This window comes from Heloderma suspectum, chromosome 16, assembly GCF_057233095.1.
Source record: "Heloderma suspectum isolate Gila_16-S chromosome 16, 16-S_ref, whole genome shotgun sequence".
Classification (NCBI taxonomy): domain Eukaryota; kingdom Metazoa; phylum Chordata; class Lepidosauria; order Squamata; family Helodermatidae; genus Heloderma; species Heloderma suspectum.
Window position 1 is genome coordinate 1,444,011 of NC_139473.1, and position 22,795 is coordinate 1,466,805.

At 48.4% G+C, this 22,795-nt stretch overlaps 1 protein-coding gene across 1 annotated transcript in view; it reads left to right on the forward strand.

Annotated features, from left to right (window-relative positions):
- Positions 1 to 4,523: 4,523 nt before the first annotated feature.
- The window catches only part of SARM1 (sterile alpha and TIR motif containing 1), a 32,595-nt gene continuing 14,323 nt past the window's right edge, over positions 4,524 to 22,795 (forward strand). The window contains exons 1-3 of the mRNA XM_084822572.1: positions 4,524 to 4,635; positions 19,005 to 19,165; positions 20,009 to 20,652. Coding sequence (XP_084678698.1) covers positions 20,201 to 20,652 — 452 coding nt within the window. The 5' untranslated portion in view covers positions 4,524 to 4,635; positions 19,005 to 19,165; positions 20,009 to 20,200. The remainder of the gene's footprint in view (positions 4,636 to 19,004; positions 19,166 to 20,008; positions 20,653 to 22,795) is intronic.

Consider the following 22,795-nt stretch of genomic DNA (forward strand, 5'->3'; position numbering starts at 1 on the left):
CTTTAAGGTGCCACATAAGGTTTGTTGTTTTAGCCTCGGAGAAAGACAGAGCAAGGAGCTGAGATATTTTGCTTAGCGGAACGTGACTGGGAACAGTTCCTCTCCTCAGACACCCAACCCATGTGGATCACCTCAGCCGCCCACATCGGAGGCTGGAGCCAAAATTGGCTTTCCAAGTTTCAGAGCTGGCTTGCTGAGCCCAAGTTGGCTACCAGGAATCATGTGTCAAAAAGCAGGCACTTTGGGACAGAGACCTGTGCGGGTCACATCCAGGCTGCTGCTTCTGACTTGAAGCCAATTCTACAACAAGCTGCAACCAGGGTGGGCTGGGTCTACAGCCCCCGTGGGAGAAGTAGAGTAGCCTGGGGTGAAGGTTTCCCCCCCTGCAAGCCACCTTGTTTAAGTAACTAGGTGCAAGGCCAAAGCACTCTGCACAACCACAGAGGCAGGCTCTGAAATTATTACAAGTCAACATGCTCCAGAGGTGGGATCCTGAAGCATAAAACAGCTGGGATTCAAATTAAGACCTGGGTTCGGATTATCAAGTCACCACCCCAAGGAGATATGGGGAGGCCTAAAGCTGGAGGTGGGAGAAAGCAGCAGCTTCTCTGTGGGGAGCCCCACAGCCCAGGTTGCTCCACAGCCCCAAAGCCTTGGAGTGAAAGAAAGTATAGCCAGATTCACTTTCTATGCAAACCTTACACACACACCTGGCCGCATGCCCTGCAAACAAAGGTGGTGGAATTTGCTCTCTCGGCTCAATTCTGACCTGTTACTAATTAATAAAAACTCCAGTTCTCTCTTCCAGTGCCTGCCCCATGTTCCCCTTCCCCCTCCCGCCCCTCTGACTCTTATTTAGGGGCAAAGAGCAAAAACACCCAGGTCTCCGCTTGGCATGAATCGTGGCAGTTACTAGGCCCAGCCTGGCAAAAGGGTTCACGTCCCTCATAGCCCATATCTAAAAGGGTTCAACGCTACCTCCATCCCAGTGGTTCCTATTTCAAATGATGCCTCTTCCAAAACAGACATGGGTAACTCAACTCCTGCGAAAAAGAAGTACGCTTCTAGTCCTTAGCATTCCAGAGATAAGTTGAAAGGCATGATGGCAAACAATTAGGGCTGCAAATTTTAATTGGTTTAATGGACAGGTTAACTGATTCAATCTTTTGTTCATTAATTGATGGAGGCTAATTTTAAGGAGTGAGGTGGAGAGGCTGAGATTGTTCAGTTCTGGAGGTCAGTCTAGTCCAATTTCCTGCTCAATGCAGGAATCTTGCAGTGACAGAATCCCAAACAGATGACTGTCTGGACTCTGCTTCCATGCCTCCGGCGAAGGAGAGCCACCACCTCCCGAGGCTGAGTCTGCTCCACTGCTGAACAGCTCTCATGGTTAGGACGTTTCTCCTAATGTTTAGCCAAAATCTGCTGCCCTGCAGTTTCCGCCCATTCTTTCTAGTCCTACCCTTTGGAGCAACAGGAGTCTGCTCTGTCTTCTGCATGACGGCCCTGCAGGTATTTGAAGGCCGCTCCCGTGTCTCTCCTTAATCTTCCCTTCTCCAGGCCAGACATACCCAGCGCTTTCAACCATTCCTCACAGGGCCTGGTTTCCAGACCCATTCACCTTCCTGGCCACTCTTCTCCAGAATTGCTCCAACTTGTCCATGTCCTCCTTAAAGTGTGGCACCCAGAACTGGGCACAGGACCCCAAAGGCAGCCTGACTAATGCACAGCAGAGCAGAACAATTACTTCCCATGATCTGGACACTCTGCTTCTGTTAATGCAGCCCAAGATTGCATTAGTCTTTTTAGTAGTGGCATCACACTCCTGGCTCATATTCAGCTTGGGATCCACTAAAGGTGCAGTTCTATGCATGTTTAGACAGAAAAAAGTCCTACAACTCCCATTACGTAGCTATGCTGGCTGGGGCATGCTGGGAGTTGTAGGACTTTTTTCTGTCTAAACATGCATAGGATTGTGCCCTAAGACACCCAGGTCCTTTTCACAGGTACTGCTGCCAAGGTATGTCTCCCCCATCCTGTACTTGTGTCTTTGATTTTTTTTTTTAACCTAAATGAAAGACTTTATGTTTTATCTCGGGTGAATTTCTTCTTGCTAGTTTCTGCCCGGTTTTCCAACCTGTCTAGATCCTTTTGAATCTTGACCCATCTTCTATGGTGTTGGATATCTCTCCAAGCTTTGTGTCATCTGCGGAATCTGATTTGCAACCCCTCTACACCCTCATCCAAGTTATTTATAACAGTGTTGAACAGCACAGGGCCTAGGGCAGGGTCCTGTGATGCTCTGCTTGAGAGTTCCCTCCAGAAGGAGGCTGAGCCATTAATGAGCACTCTCAGAGTTGCTCACCAGCTGTGGATCCGCCTAACTTGTCCAACCCACATTTTACCATCTTGTCAACAAGGATACCACAGAGCACATTATCACATGCTTTGCTGAAATCAAGATATGCTGTGTCCACAGCATTCCATAATCTGCCCGAATAGTAACTCCGTGGGGGTGGGGGGGGGAGAGAAGATTAGTCTGGCTTCGCTTATTTTTGATTAAAAAAGCAACAACACTGGCTCCTCATAATGAATGCAATGTTTTCTAGATGCTCAAACTGTTCCATAATCTGCTCTAGAACTGACGTCAGACTGACTAATCTGTAGTTTCCCGAACCTGCCTTTGTCCCTGTTTTGAGGATGGGGACAACATCTCCAGTCTTCCCACACCTCCTGTCTTTTCCAGGCATGCTCAAAGATTACAAATAGCAGCTGTGAAATAACGTCCACAGGTTCCTTCAGCACCCAGGGATGGAATTCATCTGGCCCTTGAGACTTAAACTAATGTAAAGTAACTAAGAGCAATCTAACCATCTCCTTACCTACTCTGGGCTACAAATCCCTCCTTACACCATATGTTCTACTTATCCCAGATTGAACACCACTCCCCCCTTGTGGGAAAAGCCCACCCCTGTCTTGCCTAACAGCATCCAGCCTTGCTTTAAGAGACTATAGGCTTAGTTAGCATGTAACAACAGCCCAGAGTATTGCTGGGTTCACACAACAGGACGAGACAGAGTACAGGATAAGTATGAGTTAAGTGTGGGTTATCATTAAATTGTCGGTTGTTTAATCGTGGGTTGTTGTTACGTGCAAACCCTGCACTATGGTTTAACTATGGGTTGTTAACCATGAACCCAGAAAGAGAGCCCACGGTTTGTTATTGAGTTGTTAACAACCCATAGTTAAACCATAGTGCAGGGTTCGCACATAACAACAGCCCACAATTCAATAACAACCCATACTCTGGCTTGTCGTTACGTGTGAATTAGAGACTTGTGTGAGTGCCTTTGCAGGTGTATGTGTGTAATTCTTTGCCTGCTGTTCCCTTCTTGCTGGGTGCATCCCAGTCTTTGACCGTCTGGTTGTCTGGTGATCGGCTCATCTGTTCACAGTAGTCAAGAGAGCCATTCTCAATTCCACACAGAACACAGCGGCACCCAGGACTTCCATCTGACTGGTATATCAGTCTCGACTTCTGATCCGCTTTCTGTGACCCTGATGGCGGTTTCTCGGCTGTAAGGGAAAGGCAGTCTGTGCATACTCAGATACCCCCCTTTCCCCACTTCAAGCAGTGCTGGGTCCAGGCTTTTAATGGCCCTTGGGCAGGACATCCTCTAGTGGGCCCCCTCCCTCAGTGACTCTGCCTTCTCACAACCATTGTCACCAGCTGCTCATCCCCTCTCTCATCATTGCTCACACCTGCTGGCTTGACAGGCAGAGCTGGGAGCACGTCGGCGGGCCCCTGCTGGGGTGTGGGCCCTTGGCAGGTTCAAAGAATCACAGAATCATAGAATAGTAGGGTTGGGAGGGGCCTACAAGGCCATTGAGTCCAACCCCCTGCTCAATGCAGAAATCAAGTCAGAGCAGCCCTGACAGGTGGCTGTCCAGCCTCGCCTTGAACGCCTCCAGTGTGGGAGAGCCCATCACCTCCCCAGGTCATTGGTTCCATTGTCGCATTGCTCTAACAGTCAGGAAGTTTTTCCTGATGTTCAGCTGGAATCCGGCTTCCTGTCACTTGAGCCCATGATTCCGTGTCCTGCACTCTGGGATGATGGAGAAGAGACCCTGGCCTTCCTCTCTGGGACCACCTTTCAAGTCCTTGAAGAGCGCTATCCTGTCTCCCCTCAGTCCTCTCTTCTCAAGCCTAAACATGCCCAGTTCTTTGCAGCCACATCCCATTGTTGGCTCATCTTCAGCTTGTGATGGACAACAATCCCAAGATCCTTCTCGCTCGTCGTGTGGTTGAGCCACGTATCCCCCATCTTGTCCCTGTGCCTTTGGCTCCTTATTCCTAGGTGCAGAACGCGGCATTTCTCCCTGTTCACTGTCATCCCGCTGTTTTCTGCCCAGCGCTCCAGTCTATCCGGATCACTTTGGATTTTGTTTCTGTCTCCGAAGCATTCGCTGTCCCGCCCAATTTGGTGTCATCCGCAACTGGGCCAGCAGCCCCCGCACCGCCCCTCCGCGCCATTAGCTGAGCCGAGGGTCGGCCTCGGCGGGCTCCCGGCCACGCCGACTCCTGCCTCCAGCCCGGGCTTCAGGCGGAGCGGGGACGGCGAGCTGCCACAGCAGGTGGGCTCATCTCGGAGGCGCCGCTGACCGTCCCCGGAAATTCCTCACTGCTCGCGGTCGCTTTGCAAGCCTCGGACTGGGCGTGGGCGCCGAGGGAGCACGCTCCGGCCGGGCCCTCCTCGAGGGGAGCCCCCGCCGCGGGACCTTGCCGTGCACAGCGCCCGGGCCAAATCGAGCGCCCGCAGGGGCCCACAGCGCTTCTCTGCTCGGCTGGGCACGCTGGCGGCCGCCGCCCGCCCGCCTGCCCAGCGCAGGGCTCCGCTTCACGGCTCTGTCCGCAGACCCTGCCCCGGTGGTCCTCCCCGCGCCCGCCCGCCGCTCGGGGCCTGCAGAGAGGCCGAAGGTGGGCGGCGGCTCCGGGCCCGCCGCGGCGCCACGGGGGCGGAGCAGCCCCGCCTGAGCGGAGCCGGGCGCCCCAGCGCGCCTCTCCGCAGGGCCACCCGGGCCGCGCAGGCCGCGCGCGAGCGACGCCGGGGGCCAAGCGCGCCTGCGCCGAGGCCCCCACGGTTCGCTGCCTCTCGGGCCGGTTGCCGCCGCCTCGCCCCCTTTCTTCTCGGGCGGCGCGAGGATTAGGCTCTGGCTCTCCGGCCCCGTGGACCAGAGCACGCCCGGCCTCCCTGTCCTGCGCTCTCTCCCGGAGCGTGCTCAAGTCCGTATCCCTTGCCTCGGTGATGCTATCCAGCCTTCTCACCCTCTGCCGTCCCCTCCTCCTTTTGCCTTCAGTCTTTCCCAGCATCAGGGTCTTTTCCGGAGAGTTTTCTCTTCGCATCAGGCGGCCAAAATATTTGAGCTTCAGCTTCAGTATCTGTCAGTCCAGGGGACTCGTAAGAGTCTTCTCCAGCACTGCAGTTCGAAAGCATCAATTCTTTGGCGCTCAGCCTTCCTTATAGTCCAGCTCTCACAGCCATACGTTGCTACTGGGAAAACCATGGCTTTGATTAGACGGACCTTTGTCGGCATGAGATGGCAAGATTGAACATCGACATCTTGGGAATCAGTGAACTGAAATGGACAGGCATGGGCGAATTTAATTCAGGTGACCATCATATCTACTACTGTGGGCAAGAATCCCTTAGAAGAAATGGAGTAGCACTCATAGTCAACAAAAGGGTGGGAAAAGCAGTACTGGGGTACAATCTCAAAAATGATAGAATGATCTCAGTACGAATCCAAGGCAAACCATTCAACATCACAGTAATTCAAGTCTACGCCCCAACCACTGAGGCCGAAGAAGCTGAGGTTGATCGGTTCTATGAAGACCTACAACACCTTCTAGAACTAACACCCCAAAAATATGTCCTCGTCATCATAGGGGATTGGAATGCTAAAGTCGGAAGTCAAGAAATCACCGGGATAACAGGCAGGCATGGCCTTGGTGTACAAAATGAAGCAGGGCAAAAGCTAATAGAGTTTTGCCAAGAGAACACGCTGATCATAGCAAACACTCTTTTCCAACAGCACAAGAGGCGACTCTACACATGGACGTCACCAGATGGTCAATATCGAAATCAGATTGATTATGTCCTTTGCAGCCAAAGATGGAGAAGCTCCATACAGTCAGTAAAAACAAGACCTGGAGCTGACTGCGGCTCAGATCATGAGCTGCTTCTTGCAAAATTTCGGCTTAAATTGAAGAACGTCGGGAAAACCACTAAACTGTTCAGGTATGACCTCAATCATATCCCTGATGAATATACAGTGGAAGTGAGGAATAGATTTCAGGGATTAGACCTGATAGACAGAGTGCCTGAGGAACTATAGACGGAGGTCCGTAACATTGTTCAGGAGGCAGCAACGAAATCCATCCCAAAGAAAAGGAAATGCAAGAAAGCCAAGTGGCTGTCTGAGGAGGCTTTACAAGTAACTGAGGAAAGAAGGGAAGCGAAAAGCAAGGGAGAAAGGGGAAGATATACCGAACTGAATGCAGAGTTCCAGAGAATAGCAAGGAGAGACAAGAAGGCCTTCTTAAATGAACAATGCAAAGAAATCGAGGAAAACAACAGAATGGGAAAGACTAGAGATCTCTTCAAGAAAACTGGAGATCTCAAGGGAACGTTTTGTGCAAAGATGGGCATGATCAAGGACAAAGAAGGCAGGGACCTAACAGAAGCAGATGAGATTAAGAAGAGGTGGCAAGAATACACAGAAGAACTATACAGGAAAGATCTGAATGTCCCTGATAGCCATGAGAGTGCAGTCACTGAACTTGAGCCGGACATCCTAGAGGGTGAAGTCAAGTGGGCCTTAGGAAGCATTAGTAACAACAAAGCTAGCGGAGATGACAGTATTCCAGCCGAGCTATTTAAAATCCTAAAAGATGATGCTGTTAAAGTGCTGCATTCAATATGCCAACAAATCTGGAACACTCAACAGTGGCCACAAGACTGCAAAAGGTCAGTTTACATTCCAATTCCAAAGAAGGGCAATGCCAAAGAGTGTTCAAACTACCGCACAATTGCGCTCATTTCACATGCCAGCAAGGTGATGCTCAAAATCCTACAAGCTAGGCTTCAGCAGTATGCGAACCGAGAACTACCGGAAGTACAAGCTGGGTTTCGAAGAGGCAGAGGAATTAGAGATCAAATCGCCAACATTCGCTGCATCATGGAGAAAGCAAGAGAATTCCAGAAAAACGTCTATTTCTGCTTCATTGACTACGCTAAAGCCTTTGATTGTGTGGATCACAACAAACTGTGGCAAATTCTTAAAGTGATGGGAGTACCAGACCACCTTACCTGTCTCCTGAGAAACCTGTACGAGGGTCAAGAAGCAACAGTAAGAACCAGACATGGAACAACCGATTGGTTCAAAATTGGGCAAGGAGTACGACAAGGCTGCATATTGTCACCCTGCTTATTTAACTTATATGCAGAGTGCATCATGAGAAATGCCGGGTTGGATGAATCAGAGGTCGGAATTAAGATTGCTGGGAGAATTATCAACAACCTCCGATATGCAGACGATACCACCCTAATGGCAGAAAGCGAAGAGGATCTCAAGAGCCTCTTGTTGAGGGTGAAAGAGGAGAGTGCAAAAGCTGGTTTGAAACTCAACATTAAAAAAACTAAGATCATGGCATCTGGCCCCATCACTTCCTGGCATAGAGAAGGGGAAGAAATGGAAGCAGTGACAGATTTTACTTTCTTGGGCTCCAAGATCACCACAGACGGTGACTGTAGCCATGAAATTAAAAGACGCTTGCACCTGGGGAGGAAAGCTATGGCCAACCTAGACAGCATAGTAAGAAGCAGAGACATCACCTTGCCGACAAAGGTCCGTTTAATCAAAGCTATGGTTTTCCCAGTAGTAATGTATGGCTGTGAGAGCTGGACTATAAGGAAGGCTGAGCGCCGAAGAATTGATGCTTTCGAACTGTGGTGCTGGAGAAGACTCTTACGAGTCCCCTGGACTGCAAGGAGGTCAAATCAGTCCATCCTAAAGGAAATCAACCCTGAGTGCTCATTGGAAGGACAGATACTAAAGCTGAAGCTCCAATATTTTGGCCACCTAATGCGAAGAGAAAACTCCCTGGAAAAGACCCTGATGCTGGGAAAGACTGAAGGCAAAAGGAGAAGGGGACGGCAGAGGATGAGATGGCTAGATAGCATCACGGATGCAATGAATATGAACTTGAGCACGCTGCGGGAGAGAGCGCAGGACAGGAAGGCCTGGCGTGCTATGGTCCATGGGGTCACGAAGAGTCGGACACGACTGAACGACTGAACAACAACAACAACCTTTGTCGGCAAGGTGATGTCTCTGCTTCTTACTATGCTGTCTAGGTTGGCCATAGCTTTTCTCCCAAGGAGCTGTTGCAGAACCCAGAGTCAGAGAGACCACGGAGTGAAGGAAAAAGAGATTCTTTATTTAACGCGCGGGCTTAAGGCTGGAATCGTTTCCAAAGAGCCAGAAGCCCCGATTTACATTAGTACATTGGTTTTATAGACATTGTGACACATATGAAACGGCTCCTCCTCCCCCTCCCGCATGGGGTTGCAATCCTCAACATTTTTTCTCTTAGCACTATTGTTTATAATACAAGAACTGGGTTATAGGGTAGCCATGATAAGGAGAGAACAGAAGAGAACAGCAGAGAACAAGATATACAATTGTATGACCTTTGACAAGATAAGGAATTCCTGTGTCTCGTCAGCTTACAACAATATATTCAAGGGAGAAAGAGCTCAGCAAGAACATGAAGCATGAGACTGCATGAGGCTACTTAGTCTGACCCCCGATATGGCTGCTACATTCCCCCCTTAAATGCATAATTTCATTACAATTATAGCATTACTGATAACTATACAAAGCTTTTTGTGACATACATATTACTTAGCCTCTTGTTGGGCTATTAGAGCGTAGAGGGCAGCAGTTTTACTAGCTGAGACATAAAACAGATTGGTTAAACAGCTTATAAGACAAGGAACGCAGAGACATAACAGTATCTCTATGAACAACACTGGTAGAATTAGGATGAACAATGCTTTCAAGCCAGCTAAGATCTGGAAGCCAAGGGGTTAACTAATTTAGCTAATTGTTTTGTCTTATTGTTTTGTAAGCTACTATATTGTGCAGCTTGTTGATCTGTTCATCTACAGCATTGCCATTATCAGTTAAGTTAAAACAACAGAGCTTTTGGTGTGTCTCACAACTTAAATGATGAAGAAGGAAGAGGTAATCTATACCAGCTCTGTTTTCTAGAACTGCACCTTTTAGATCACGCAACTCTTTATTTAACAATGACAATGCTCGTGAGGTGGCATTTATGCTTTTGGCTAAGCTGCAAGCTAACCAGTTGTTCTTTAGACCATTAGCCAAGGCTAAACCTGGAACCTTAACCAGTGACATTGCTAAGGCCAATTTTTCTGAGTCAGAATATAACTGCACATGACTATTACAATTTTTAGTTAGTTGGAGTGCTCGAGGCTGCCGTTGACGGATTTTCTCGGGCTACAGGGGAAGAATTGGCACCAGTTCAATTGGCGGCTGAGGCAACATGGGTGGTTATCAGACAAGTTGGCAGGAATGAATGACCAAGTGCGGGAATTACATGTCTAAAACTATCCATGAGGCAAAAGTATGTGGGCATTATTAAAAGATATGTTTTGAATTTTATTACAGTGGAAGGGGGCCAGGGATAGCTTTGTATTTTCTGGAAAATTTTGACAATTAAGCATTCGTGCACATGTAGCAACAATGGGGGTGCGTAGAGTGAACTCTGTAGGGGGTAGGATCTTTGCAACCACGCCCCAATTAGCATTTTGGGAATAAGTTAAACTTACACCATAAACTTTTAACATGGTATTTTTTTTAATTTTCCCAGGATGTCTACAGACAGGTATTAGGCAAGAGCTAATAAGCCTGTTTGCAGGTATACCTCTTGGCAAACAAAAATGTTTTACTCTCGTGATGTTAGCCAGGTGAAGCCAGTAATTATCAGCAAATCACTGGGACAAACTTCTTTTTCCAGGGGCAGACCCCCCTTTTTGCACCTTATTAAGGAAACACAATGCAACACTACTAACACTACAACACGCATGTTTGATCTTCTTTGGGATCTGACCGTACGCTGGGCAGCTATTCACCTGGCAAGCTGCAGTAGGGTCTAGTCCCCTTCTTCAATTCTCCAGTTGCAGGTCTGACCGTACGCAGGGGGACAGTTTCCCGGTGTGTCCACAGTAAGGTCTAGCCTGAGTCTTCTTACTGCTTTTTCAGAATGATTTTTAAAGGATTTTCAGGATTTCTGTTTACAGTCTATTCTCCCCCTCTCGCTCTCTTGACTCGTGTCCAATGTATCCAGGGTTTAACTCCAGCTGCTTTCATAGCTGTGGGGGTGGAAAGTATGACAGTTTTCAGTCTTTCCATCTGGGAGTCAAAGGGTTATTTTTCCCTCTTTAACTCATACTTTAACTCTTGGTTGGAAAGGATGAACTTCTGTGATGGGAATGGCTTATTTTTTTAAGACAAAGCGACGCTGGGCTTGAAGAACTTTGCTCAGTGTTTGAACTTCTTGTTTAAGGCTAACGTTTGCTTGCTTTTGATGCCACTCCAGTGTCAATCATGAAGTCAATGTCACTGCCCCTCACAGTCAATGTCACGGCCCCTCTCAAGCTGTCTCCCTCTTCGCCCATTCTGGCCCCTTTGGTTTTCTCCTTTGTGTATTTGATTTATTTTATTTGGGCATTCATGCCACTAATGTCCATCTTGTCCACACTGGGCACACTGGTTCTTTTTTAAGAATCTTCTGCCTCTGCTGGGTCTTCTTCTTTTCTTCTTTCATCCATGTCTTCTTGGGCCTCTGGGTTGAGGGAGGTATACTGGCGATAGGCATTTGAAAGACGCTCCAAGTACGCTCTGGGGCCTCGGTGGCACCTTGCAGCACTTTAGACACTTTGGTCATATTAACTGACTTCTTCATACCTGCTTTCATGGCTTCTAACAGCAGGGTTTGATACTGGGTGAGGCGCTCTAGCCCCACTTGTGTTTTGGGATTCCAGCGGGGGGGGGGGTACTTACAAGGAGGCTTTATTGGGTAACTTACAGCACACAGGCGTACTTAATGGTTGGATCAGACAGCTTCTCTGAACCACGAGCTATTGGGCTAAATGGGTTTTATACCATACATGTTACCCATGAGGCAGCACAACACTAGCAAGCATTTTCAGCATAGGCTAGAAGTGTTTGGTTCTCAGGCACAGCTTCCTGTAAACAATTTCGCTTCTCAGAGTGCTTGATAACACTTTTATTTATTAGTATGGGAAGACAAATTTTTTCTCTTTTTTTTTGCTTTCTTTTTCTTTGCTGATCTGCCTGTATTGCAGATCATGTTTCAAACTTTTTTATATAAAACTTTCTGCTCCATGCACCAGCCTTGTCTCTTTATTTGTCTTTTTCAAGTTAAACTTACTTAAACTTTTCTGCCTTACACTAGTCCCACTGACACACATTTGGGATAGGCCCCTCCTCTCCCTCTAGCTACATCTTCTTCATTTTAAAGAACTATTACATTATTGTGGCTACTTTACCCCAGGTAATAAGCTCCAGGCACAATCAGCTGCTTTTAATTTACCCTGGGGGCAACTATGGCCACGCTTCTTTTTTTACAAATGTTTTTTCTTTGCCTTTTGCCTTTTCTTTTTCTCTTTTCTCTATCTGTCTTCTACTTTCTCTATTCCTTCTTTTCTACTTGCTTTTGTCTTTTCTCTTCGTCATCCATTGGGAACCACACTTAGTATCATTTGGAGTTGCAACTAACACTAATCTGCAAATATCACATATATTTTATGATATCTAAGAAATCATAAAATATACACAACAAACTTTTTCTGCAATTTAACACAATGAATGGAAAACACTTTTTGCATGGTAAGGCATGATGGAGCAGATCCAGCAATTATACTGCACTTCTGGCTGAAAGCTCAGGGCTCATCAAAATCAAGGGACAGGCATACCCACACACACAAGAGTTCTAGGTCACCATTTTTGCATCGGCAACTCTATGCTGCATGAGTTCTGGCAGAAGGAAATCTAAAAGTCACAGATCAAACTCAGCCTGCTGTACACTGAGCTGACTACAAACACAGACACATGGTCTACAGCGATGAGAGTTCAAGTTTATCAAAAGCTTCATAGCACTGTCCATGGCAAGTCTTTGACAATTTAAAATTTTAGTTCATGTGCAGAGTGTCTCTAAAAAGCCCAGACATTGATGGAGGCAAACAGAGAAGGCTCTGGGCAATGAAGATGTGATGTTTCCAGCAAAGGCTCTCTACTTTTGCATCAGTTTAAAAAGGGGAAGTGTGGCCCTACACCCCTTCTGACAGACAAGGGCCTTTAACTTTTTAGCAAGGCTTCTGTTTAAACAGAGCGGCACAGCTCAGCTCTCTAGCCATGATGCTTTAACTTGGGCAACTCCTCTGTAAATTTTATTTTACTTCTGTCAGGTTCTCTCACAGACATTTTAAAAACTTACTCTTTTTTTTTTCTCTCTTCTAACCTGGTACACGAAAGCACTGAAACACTGAGTGCCGAAACTCAGGACGCTGGGGGGTGATGGGCATCGCTTTATACTTGCATTTTTCAGGCAGCCATTAATCTTCGGGGAGGCGGTGGGGTGATTTGCAGGACTTCAAAGGCAGGCTTCTCAGTTTGTTTGTATTTGTAAATCCCAAGCTCAAAACAGGACACGATGAGGTACAGGGCCACCAAATTCTTGCTTTGGCACGGGCAACAAATAACTCGGGTTAGCTTTCTTCGCTGGGGTCTCAAACAGGAAAACAGTCTTAATTTAAAGTTGTAACATCACTGACAGCGTCAGCCAGCCAGCTACACAGATCTCATTGTTTTTTAAGACAGTTGCTCCAATATTTTCTTCTCAATCAGGTTGGGTCTTTCAGCTTACACAGTTTATTGCAGCTTTCAGGAGCATGGCAGTAACGTGATTTTGGCTTGGCCAGGAACATGCTGTCTGGTTTCTCGGTCTCTTTAGCACACACACTTAGGCAGTGTAACACTGGACACTCAAATCAGTGAGATTTCTTCATTGCAGGGAATCCCACGGCAAAAGCTTAATGGTTACGCTCTTCAGAAATCATATAGCTGATGGTCAGTAGCTACAGGCTCTATGCAATTTTAACACAGTTCAAAGCTAAACATGGTTACCTTGACAGAGATCTTCAACATGGTCTTTCCGCTTCATTCTGCTTTGGGACAGTCTTATGGCACACTTTTCACTCGAAGAGGGGTCTAGCCTGTGCTCTGGGGGCTGATTCTTCACCTTTATTTTCTATTTTGCCTTCATCTTCTGGGTCTTCATTTTCAGTTTCCATTTTTTAGGGATTTCATCTCAATTAGGCGAGGTGATGATGTTGCACAACTCAGAACGTTGTGGGCAATTTTCCTGCCCCCCCTCTCTCGGCGCGCTAGGCTAACAGCTACTTTTTCGGCCTTACACTCTCACGCTCCCACGCTTTGTTAAAAGCCAGACTGTCCTGCAACATTTTTCTAATTAACAGCCTCAGATCTTGTTTTTTTTCCTCTCAGCTCGACCTTGAGCTTTTTGCTGTTTTCTCTCTTTATTCTGAATCTTTTTTAAAAAAAACCTTTTTCCTTCTTTGTTTGACATACATCTCAAGGGGGTGCAAGGTTTGCTTCCCCCACCACCCATAGCCTCCCTCCTAAATTGAAGACAGACACAATTAGGGAATGGGAATTGGTCAGTGAGTAAGGGGTCTCACTGGCCGACACAAGAGGATTTTTCACACCACGCACTTTGCTACTGGCCTGGGCACCCGGACGGTCAACGGTATGCTTCAGAAACCGCAGTAGCCACTCATCAATCTCTCCACTACATCCATATGTCCCTGCCACCCACTTTTTACCAGAGCGGAAAACGGCTTCCCCAGCTTCCTCAGCTTCCTACTGAGTACTGGCGTGCTAGGTACTGGCGCCCACTCGGGGGTGTGATCAGGCCCCCCTTCTACCCGCAAGGAGTAGGTTCTTTTGTATACGTATACCACCAACACTGACCTTCTTCATAAGGCGGGGCCCTCTTTTTTTCTGCCCAGTGGCCTTTCTCCCTAAAGGCGGGGCCCTCTTTTTCCCATATACTTGCCTTTCTCCTGAAGGCTTCCAATGTGGGTTTCAACTCAATTGCAGCTGCGATACAGGCAGGGCTCAAGTTCCTTCCTCCGCTTCCCAAGGTTCTCTTGCCGCTCGCTGCCGTTTGGGCGATCCCGGTGCAGGCTTTCTCCCATTCACTCGACAAAAAGGTCAGTGGCGCCAAGAAAGGGAGGCATGCGCCGAGCTCGTCTTCCCGGTGCGGCGATCAAGAGCAGGCAACTGCCACCTGTCTGGCTCAGAGCCTGCCACATCCGAGTCACGGCACCATTTATGTTGCAGAACCCAGAGTCAGAGAGACCACGGAGTGAAGGAAAAAGAGATTCTTTATTTAACGCGCGGGCTTAAGGCTGGAATTGTTTCCAAAGAGCCAGAAGCCCCGATTTACATTAGTACATTGGTTTTATAGACATTGTGACACATATGAAACGGCTCCTCCTCCCCCTCCCGCATGGGGTTGCAATCCTCAACATTTTTCTCTTAGCACTATTGTTTATAATACAAGAACTGGGTTATAGGGTAGCCATGATAAGGAGAGAACAGAAGAGAACAGCAGAGAACAAGATATACAATTGTATGACCTTTGACAAGATAAGGAATTCCTGTGTCTCGTCAGCTTACAACAATATATTCAAGGGAGAAAGAGCTCAGCAAGAACATGAAGCATGAGACTGCATGAGGCTACTTAGTCTGACCCCCGATATGGCTGCTACAGAGCAAGCGTCTTTTAATTTCATGGCTACAGTCACCGTCTGCGGTGATCTTGGAGCCCAAGAAAGTAAAATCTGTCACTGCTTCCATTTCTTCCCCTCCTATATGCCAGGAAGTGATGGGGCCAGATGCCATGATCTCAGTTTTTTAAATGTTGAGTTTCAAACCAGCTTCTGCACTCTCCTCTTTCACCCTCAACAAGAGGCTCTTTAGATCCTCTTTGCTTTCTGCCATTAGGGTGGTATCGTCTGCGTATCGGAGGTTGTTGATAATTCTCCCTGCAATCTTAATTCCAACCTGTGATTCATCCAACCCGGCGTTTCTCATGATGTACTCTGCATATAGATTAAATAAGCAGGGTGACAATATGCAGCCTTGTCATACTCCTTTCCCAACTTTGAACTAATCAGTTGTTCCATGTCTGGTTCTTACTGTTGCTTCTTGACCCTCATACAGGTTTCTCAGGGGACAGGTAAGGTGGTCTGGTACTCCCATCTCTTTCAGAATTTGCCACAGTTTGTTGTGATCCACACAATCAAAGGCTTTAGCGTAGTCAATGAAGCAGAAATAGACACTTTTCTGGAATTCTCTTGCTTTCTCCATGATCCAGCGAATGTTGGCGATTTGATCTCTAGTTCCTCTGCCTCTTCGAAACCCAGCTTGTATTTCCGGTAGTTTTCGGTTCACATGCTGCTGAAGCCTAGCTTGTAGGATTTTGAGCATCACCTTGCTGGCATTTGAAATGAGCGCAATTGTGCGGTAGTTTGAACACTCTTTGGCGTTGCCCTTTTTTGGAATTGGAATGTAAACTGACCTTTTCCAGTCTTGTGGCCACTGTTGAGTGTTCCAAATTTGTTGGCATATTGAGTGCAACACTTTAACAGCATCATCTTTTAGGATTTTAAATAGCTCAGCTGGAATACTGTCATCTCCGCTAGCTTTGTTGTTAGTAATGCTTTCATGAGAAATGCCGGGTTGGATGAATCAGAGGTCAGAATTAAGATTGCTGGGAGAATTATCAACAACCTCCGATATGCAGACGATACCACCCTAATGGCAGAAAGCGAAGAGGATCTCAAGAGCCTCTTGTTGAGGGTGAAAGAGGAGAGTGCAAAAGCTGGTTTGAAACTCAACATTAAAAAAACTAAGATCATGGCATCTGGCCCCATCACTTCCTGGCATAGAGAAGGGGAAGAAATGGAAGCAGTGACAGATTTTACTTTCTTGGGCTCCAAGATCACCACAGACGGTGACTGTAGCCATGAAATTAAAAGACGCTTGCACCTGGGGAGGAAAGCTATGGCCAACCTAGACAGCATAGTAAGAAGCAGAGACATCACCTTGCCGACAAAGGTCCGTTTAATCAAAGCTATGGTTTTCCCAGTAGTAATGTATGGCTGTGAGAGCTGGACTATAAGGAAGGCTGAGCGCCGAAGAATTGATGCTTTTGAACTGTGGTGCTGGAGAAGACTCTTACGAGTCCCCTGGACTGCAAGGAGGTCAAATCAGTCCATCCTAAAGGAAATCAACCCTGACTGCTCCTTGGAAGGACAGATACTGAAGCTGAAGCTCCAATATTTTGGCCACCTAATGCGAAGAGAAAACTCTCTGGAAAAGACCCTGATGCTGGGAAAGACTGAAGGCAAAAGGAGAAGGGGACGGCAGAGGATGAGATGGCTGGATAGCATCACGGATGCAATGAATATGAACTTGAGCACGCTCTGGGAGAGAGTGCAGGACAGGAAGGCCTGGCATGCTACGGTCCATGGGGTCACGAAGAGTCGGACATGACTGAACGACTGAACAACAACAATGCTTCCTAAGGCCCACTTGACTTCACTCTCGAGGATGTCCGGCTCAAGTTAAGTGACCACACTATCATGGCTATCAGGGACATTAAGATCTTTCCTGTATAGTTCTTCTGTGTATTCTTTCCACCTCTTCTTAATCTCATCTGCTTCTGTTAGGTCCCTGACTTTTTTGTCCCTTATCATGCCCGTCTTGGCACAAAACGTTCCCTTGATATCTCCGATTTTCTTGAAGAGATCTCTAGTCTTTCCCATTCTGTTGTTTTCCTCCTTTGCATTGTTCATTTAAGAAGGCCTTCTTGTCTCTCCTTGCTATTCTCTGGAACTCTGCATTCAGTTGGGTATATCTTCCCCTTTCTCCCTTGCTTTTCGCTTCCCTTCTTTCCTCAGCTACTTGTAAAGCCTCATCAGACAGCCACTTGGCTTTCTTGCATTTCCTTTTCTTTGGGATGGATTTCGTTGCTGCCTCCTGAACAATGTTACGGACCTCCGTCCATAGTTCCTCAGGCACTCTGTCTATCAGGCCTAATCCCTGAAATCTATTCCTCACCTCCACTGTATATTCATAAGGGATATGATTGAGGTCATACCTGAATGGTTTAGTGGTTTTCCCTACGTTCTTCAATTTAAGCTGAAATATTGCAAGAAGCAGCTCATGATCTGAGCCACAGTCAGCTCCAGGTCTTGTTTTGACTGACTGTATAGAGCTTCTCCATCTTTGGCTACAAAGTACATAATCAATCTGATTTCGATATTGATCGTCTGGTGATGTCCATGTGTAGAGTCGCCTCCTGTGCTGTTGGAAAAGAGTGTTTGCTATGATCAGCATGTTCTCTTGGCAAAGCTCTATTAGCCTTTGTCCTGCTTCATTTTGTACACCAAGGCCATGCTTGCCTGTTATCCCAGTGATTTCTTGACTTCCTACTTTGGCATTCCAATCCCCTATGATGAAGAGGACATCTTTTTTGGGTGTTAGTTCTAGAAGGTGTTGTAGGTCTTCATAGAACCAATCAACCTCAGCTTCTTTGGCCTCAGTGGTTTATTTATTGCATTTATTTATTGCATTTATACCCCGCCTTTTTTCCTCTTGCAAGAAACCCAAGGCGGTTTACAATATCCTCCTCCTCTCCATTTTATCCTCACAACAACAACCCTGTGAGGTGGGTTGGGCTGAGAGTCTGTGACTGACCCAAAGTCACCCAGTGAGCTTCCATGGCCGAGTGGGGACTAGAACCCGGATCTCCCAGCTCCTAGTTCAACACTCTTGCCACTACACCATGTTGGCTCTCAGTGGTTGGGGCATAGACCTGAATTACTGTGATGTTGAATGGTTTGCCTTGGATTCGTACTGAGATCATTCTGTCGGTTTTGAGATTGTACCCCAGTACTGCTTTTCCCACCCTTTTGTTGACTATGAGTGCTACTCCATTTCTTCTAAGGGATTCTTGCCCACAGTAGTAGATACAATGGTCACCTGAATTAAATTCGCCCATGCCTGTCCATTTCAGTTCGCTGATTCCCAAGATATCGATGTTCAATCTTGCCATCTCATGTCTGACCACCTCCAGCTTACCTTGATTCATTGATCTTACATTCCAGGTTCCTAAACAGTATTGTTCTTTACAGCATCAGATTTTCTTTTCACCACCAGACACATCCACAATAGCCCTGCAAAGCCGTCCAGGGCGGGGCGGGGCACCAGAGACACTCCTGGCCCAGGGCACTGTTTATCCCAGGGCTGGCTCTGCTCAGGAGATCCAGGCTCTAGTCTCCACTCGGCCATGGAGCTCCCTGCTGACTTTGGGCCGGTCATGGGCTCTCAGGTGGACCTACCTCACTTGGTTGTGGAGAGGATAAAATGGCGAGGAGGAGGACACGTAAGCCGCCTCGGGTCTCTTGCAAGAAGGGAAAAGGCAGGATATAAGTGTGGAATCATCACCCTAATAGACCTGCTCCTGGTGGAGATGTGGATCAACTCAGCTGCCTCAATTTTGGGGCTCTCGTTGGGGCGTAGCTGTGGGGGCAGCCATGCTGAGCGCCTTCGCCTCAAAATGTACCAGTGCCCCACTGTGTGTGAGTGAGACAGCAGGTGCATCCAGACAAGGCTGTCATTGTAGAATCACCCTACCTCATTCACGGGATGTTGCAGGGGGTATGCAGACGTTGTCATTTTCCACTCGTAACCCTCCTGTGTTTAATTTGCACTGCTTTTTATGTCTTCTTTATTCCCAGGGGAAAAAATCCATTAGAGGAGAAATCAAAAGGAGCACTGCCTTTTGATTACTCACCGTGGGAGACCTCCGCAGGCGCGCCAGATGGCAGGGTCCTGTCGCTAGCAACAGAAGGCCTTGTGCAACTCTTCCATCTTTTGGTCCTTAACTGATTTTTCCATGGTAAGAAAAGAGATGGAAGAAGCATGGGAAAACACGGGAGGGTTATGAGCAGAAGACATCATTTGGATGCCCTGCAAAACTGTGTGAATGGGGCCAGGCAATTCCACAATAAAAACTGCATCTAAAAGCACACCCAGACATGGAGAAAGAGCGTCCCCAAATAACAAGCCACTTCTGTGAAACTTGGAAAAGCGTGGTTGGAGAAACTTTGCTGCAAAATGTACATCATCATTTGTGGCCGTGTGCATTTCCCCTCAGGCCTGTTTAATAGTTCTGGTTCCCAATCACTTCCATTTTTTTTCATTTCCAAAGCATCGCAAAAAAGGGTTTGGGGTAGCAGCTGTGAAGAAAGCAGCAAGATTAGTTGAAGTTACAATGCACGGCTGGAGCACATTTTTGAAGCCCCCAAGTGACCCCGGTGGGGCTTTCTCAGCTGCCAAGACCCCAAAAATCAGTCCCAGAGGGCTTTCTATGTTTGAACCTGGAGTCAAAAATTAAGACCTCAGAATGGGGTGTGAGTGGGGAGGGGGACAGAGGACCAATCTATGAGCTTCCCTGCTCTTTCTCTCACAAGGAGAAGAGAGGAGGATGCAGTTGCCATGGTGACAGGCCCTCCTTTTGGGCGGTCCTTGGGATGGCTGACATCACCAGGTAGGGGGCGGGGGGACAGGGAGGAAGAAGGGGAGGCGCAGGGATGGCTTGGAAGCCTTCACTATTGTCTCTTTGCTCAGAGAGTTCCGCATGCCAAGCAGGCAAGCCCTGGGCTGGCGAAATCACAGCACTGCGTCAGACTGGTACCCGACGCCTCCGTCCTTCTCATCCCTCCTTGCCTCTCTTTCACAGCATCCTCCACCCGCAACCGTTCCTGCTCCATCTCAGCCCTGCCCAGCCTCATCAACTCAGCTTCACCTCTCCTCACTCGCCACCCTCTTGCCGCCGCCCTGACTGCCGGCTTCCGCACCTTCCCCCTGGGCACATCAGCTCAGACATGCAGCTCTAAGACAATTCCATCTCCCCTCTGCTGACGATCCCCCCATGGTGCTTACCCTCTTGGTTTCTGCCTACAGACTCTGTCGCTTAGCCATGTCCAACGTGGAAACGCTGGCCGTGGTGCTCCCCGGCCGCCCAAGCCACAAGAGCTGGTGGCCAGAGGGCCTGGAGGCATTGGAGGAGATCTCCCCCGGCATGAGCACTGGCATCCAAGCCGCCCTGAACAGGATCCTGCCCAACCTGCAACAGGCCATCTTGGCTACCAAGCAAGCCACCGGCCCCGAAGACCGCCAAGCGGGCATGGCCGAGATCCTGGCGCTGGTGGAGGAGGCGTGGGTCATGCCCACCGTGGGCAGGGAGGTCGCCAAGGGGCTCTGCGATGCCATCCGCCTGGAGGGAGGCCTGGACCTACTGCTCTCCTTGCTCCAGTCGGTGGACCTGGAAACCAAGTGCCAGGCGGGCAAACTGCTGGAGCAGATCCTGGTGGCAGAAAATAGGTGAGCTTGGCAGGGCAGTGACGGGGGGTGGAGTGGCGGAGGGATGTGCACGAAGCCAGCCTTTCCCAAGTAGGTCCTTCCAGAGGTGTTGGATTGCAACTCCCATCATTCCCAGCCAGCACCAAGCTGGTGCTCTCCAGATGTGCTGGATCACAACACCACTGGAGGACACCAGGATGGGGATATTTGGCATTATGCCCTCATTTTACTGCACCATTCGCCCATTGCACAATATCATTCAGGGACTTGAGCGTTGGTGGCATGTGGACCCGACCCAGGGACTACTGACTGCTGTCACACACCCCGGCCCATACACAGCCTTGTGCCTGGCAAATACCCTGCACGAGGGCTACGAGGGCTTTTTCTCGTACTAACGATGGAGAGGCCTGGGCAGGCAAGGGCACGTTCTGGGTTTCACAGCACCCTGTTTCTACCCAATGAACCATGGCGCAGAATTCAATAGCCTGCTCCGGCTTGGTCCAACAAAACCCAGCATGTTGACCCATTACCCATGGAAGGCCCCCTGTGAATGCACGGTTGAACAGGGGAAGGGCCGTGGCATAGTGTGATCAAGCCCCCGCTCTGCATGCTGAAGGCCCCGGGTTTGATCCCCACCATCTCCAGGTAGGGCTGGAAAAATTCCTGCCTGAAACCCTTGAGAGCTGCTGCCAGTCAGTGCTGACAATACTAGGTTAGATGGACCAAGGGTATGGCTCTGTATAAGGCAGCTCCCACACCGGAGGCGTTCAAGACGAGGCTGGACAGCCACCTGTCAGGGATGCTCTGACTTGGATTCCTGCACTGAGCAGGGCGTCGGACTCGATGGTCTTGTAGACAGGCCCCTTCCAACCCTACTCGTCTATGATTCCTGTGTTCCTGATTTCGACCCAGGCCCCAAATTCCCTGGACAACCCTACATTTCAATTCCCCCCCCCTTGGGTGGGGGTGAGTTTTCTAGTCCATAGTGAGTCCTTGGGAACTACACTCGTACGCCATACTGCGAGGAGGGATACAGGTTTGTAAAAGATAATAGAAACCAACATCCACAGTTTGGGCCATGCTTTTATTCAGACTGACCCAAATGCCACAAAAGTCTGTACGGTTTCACATTCTCCAGAACTCTTAATCGGGCTAGGCGATACAAAAAAACAGGAGATGAAGGAAGAAACAGAAAAGTCCAAACATTTGGCCAGATGTTGTGGCCATGGGGCCTGCAGTTTCGACCCAGTCTCAAAATGGAGATTTGTGGACTGAATGAATCACTGGCAGCAGATCATGTTTACATTTGCATAGCTCGCACCAATGGTGTCACCAGGGCGGCGTGTGTGACACCACCTCCCTGGGGTAACGAGTTCTTCTCAAAAATGGGAGACCAGAGTCAGCATCCCATTGCTTGTCAAGGTACTAGCAGCCTCTGTTTTGTAAGAACATAGGAACGCAAGTGCTCTCTGTCTGACACATGAGAAAGTCGAGGTGTCCAGATGCAAAAGAGGACGGTGGCTTTTTAAATCAGTGCCTTTAACTGCAGCCTGGGTGTGTGTTTGGGATTTGGGCTACGTGCCCCACAGGGGAATGTGTGAAGCGGCTTCTGCATCGCTGTTGAAGTGTTTCCCCAAATTTGGACTGAAACGGGGCACTTTTGTTCCCAAACTAAAATGGGAAGTGCACACCGCTCCTTCACCAACCCAACAATTTACTTTAGAAGCAACCTGCCCCCACCGTGGCGCCCTCCAGATGTTTTGAACTACAACTCCCATCAGCCCAAGCCAGCAGGGCCCATTGTCAGGGATAGTGGGAGTTGTAACGCACACCATCTGGAAGGCACCAGGTTGGGGAAGTCTCAGGTATGGAATACTGAGCTAGAGAGACCAAGGCTCTGATGTAGTACAAGGTCATTTCCTCTGTTCCTTTTTAAATCAGCCATTTATTAGAACAACGAGGATGGCGATCTTACCTCATTGTTAGGAGGATCATAGAATCATAGAATAGTAGGGTTGGAAGGGGCCTACAAGGCCATCGAGGCCAACCCCCTGCTCAATGCAGGAATCCAAGTCAGAGCATCCCTGGCAGAGGGCTGTCCAGCCTCGTCTTGAAGGCCTCCAGTGTGGGAGAGCCCACCACCTCCCCAGGTAATTGGTTCCAT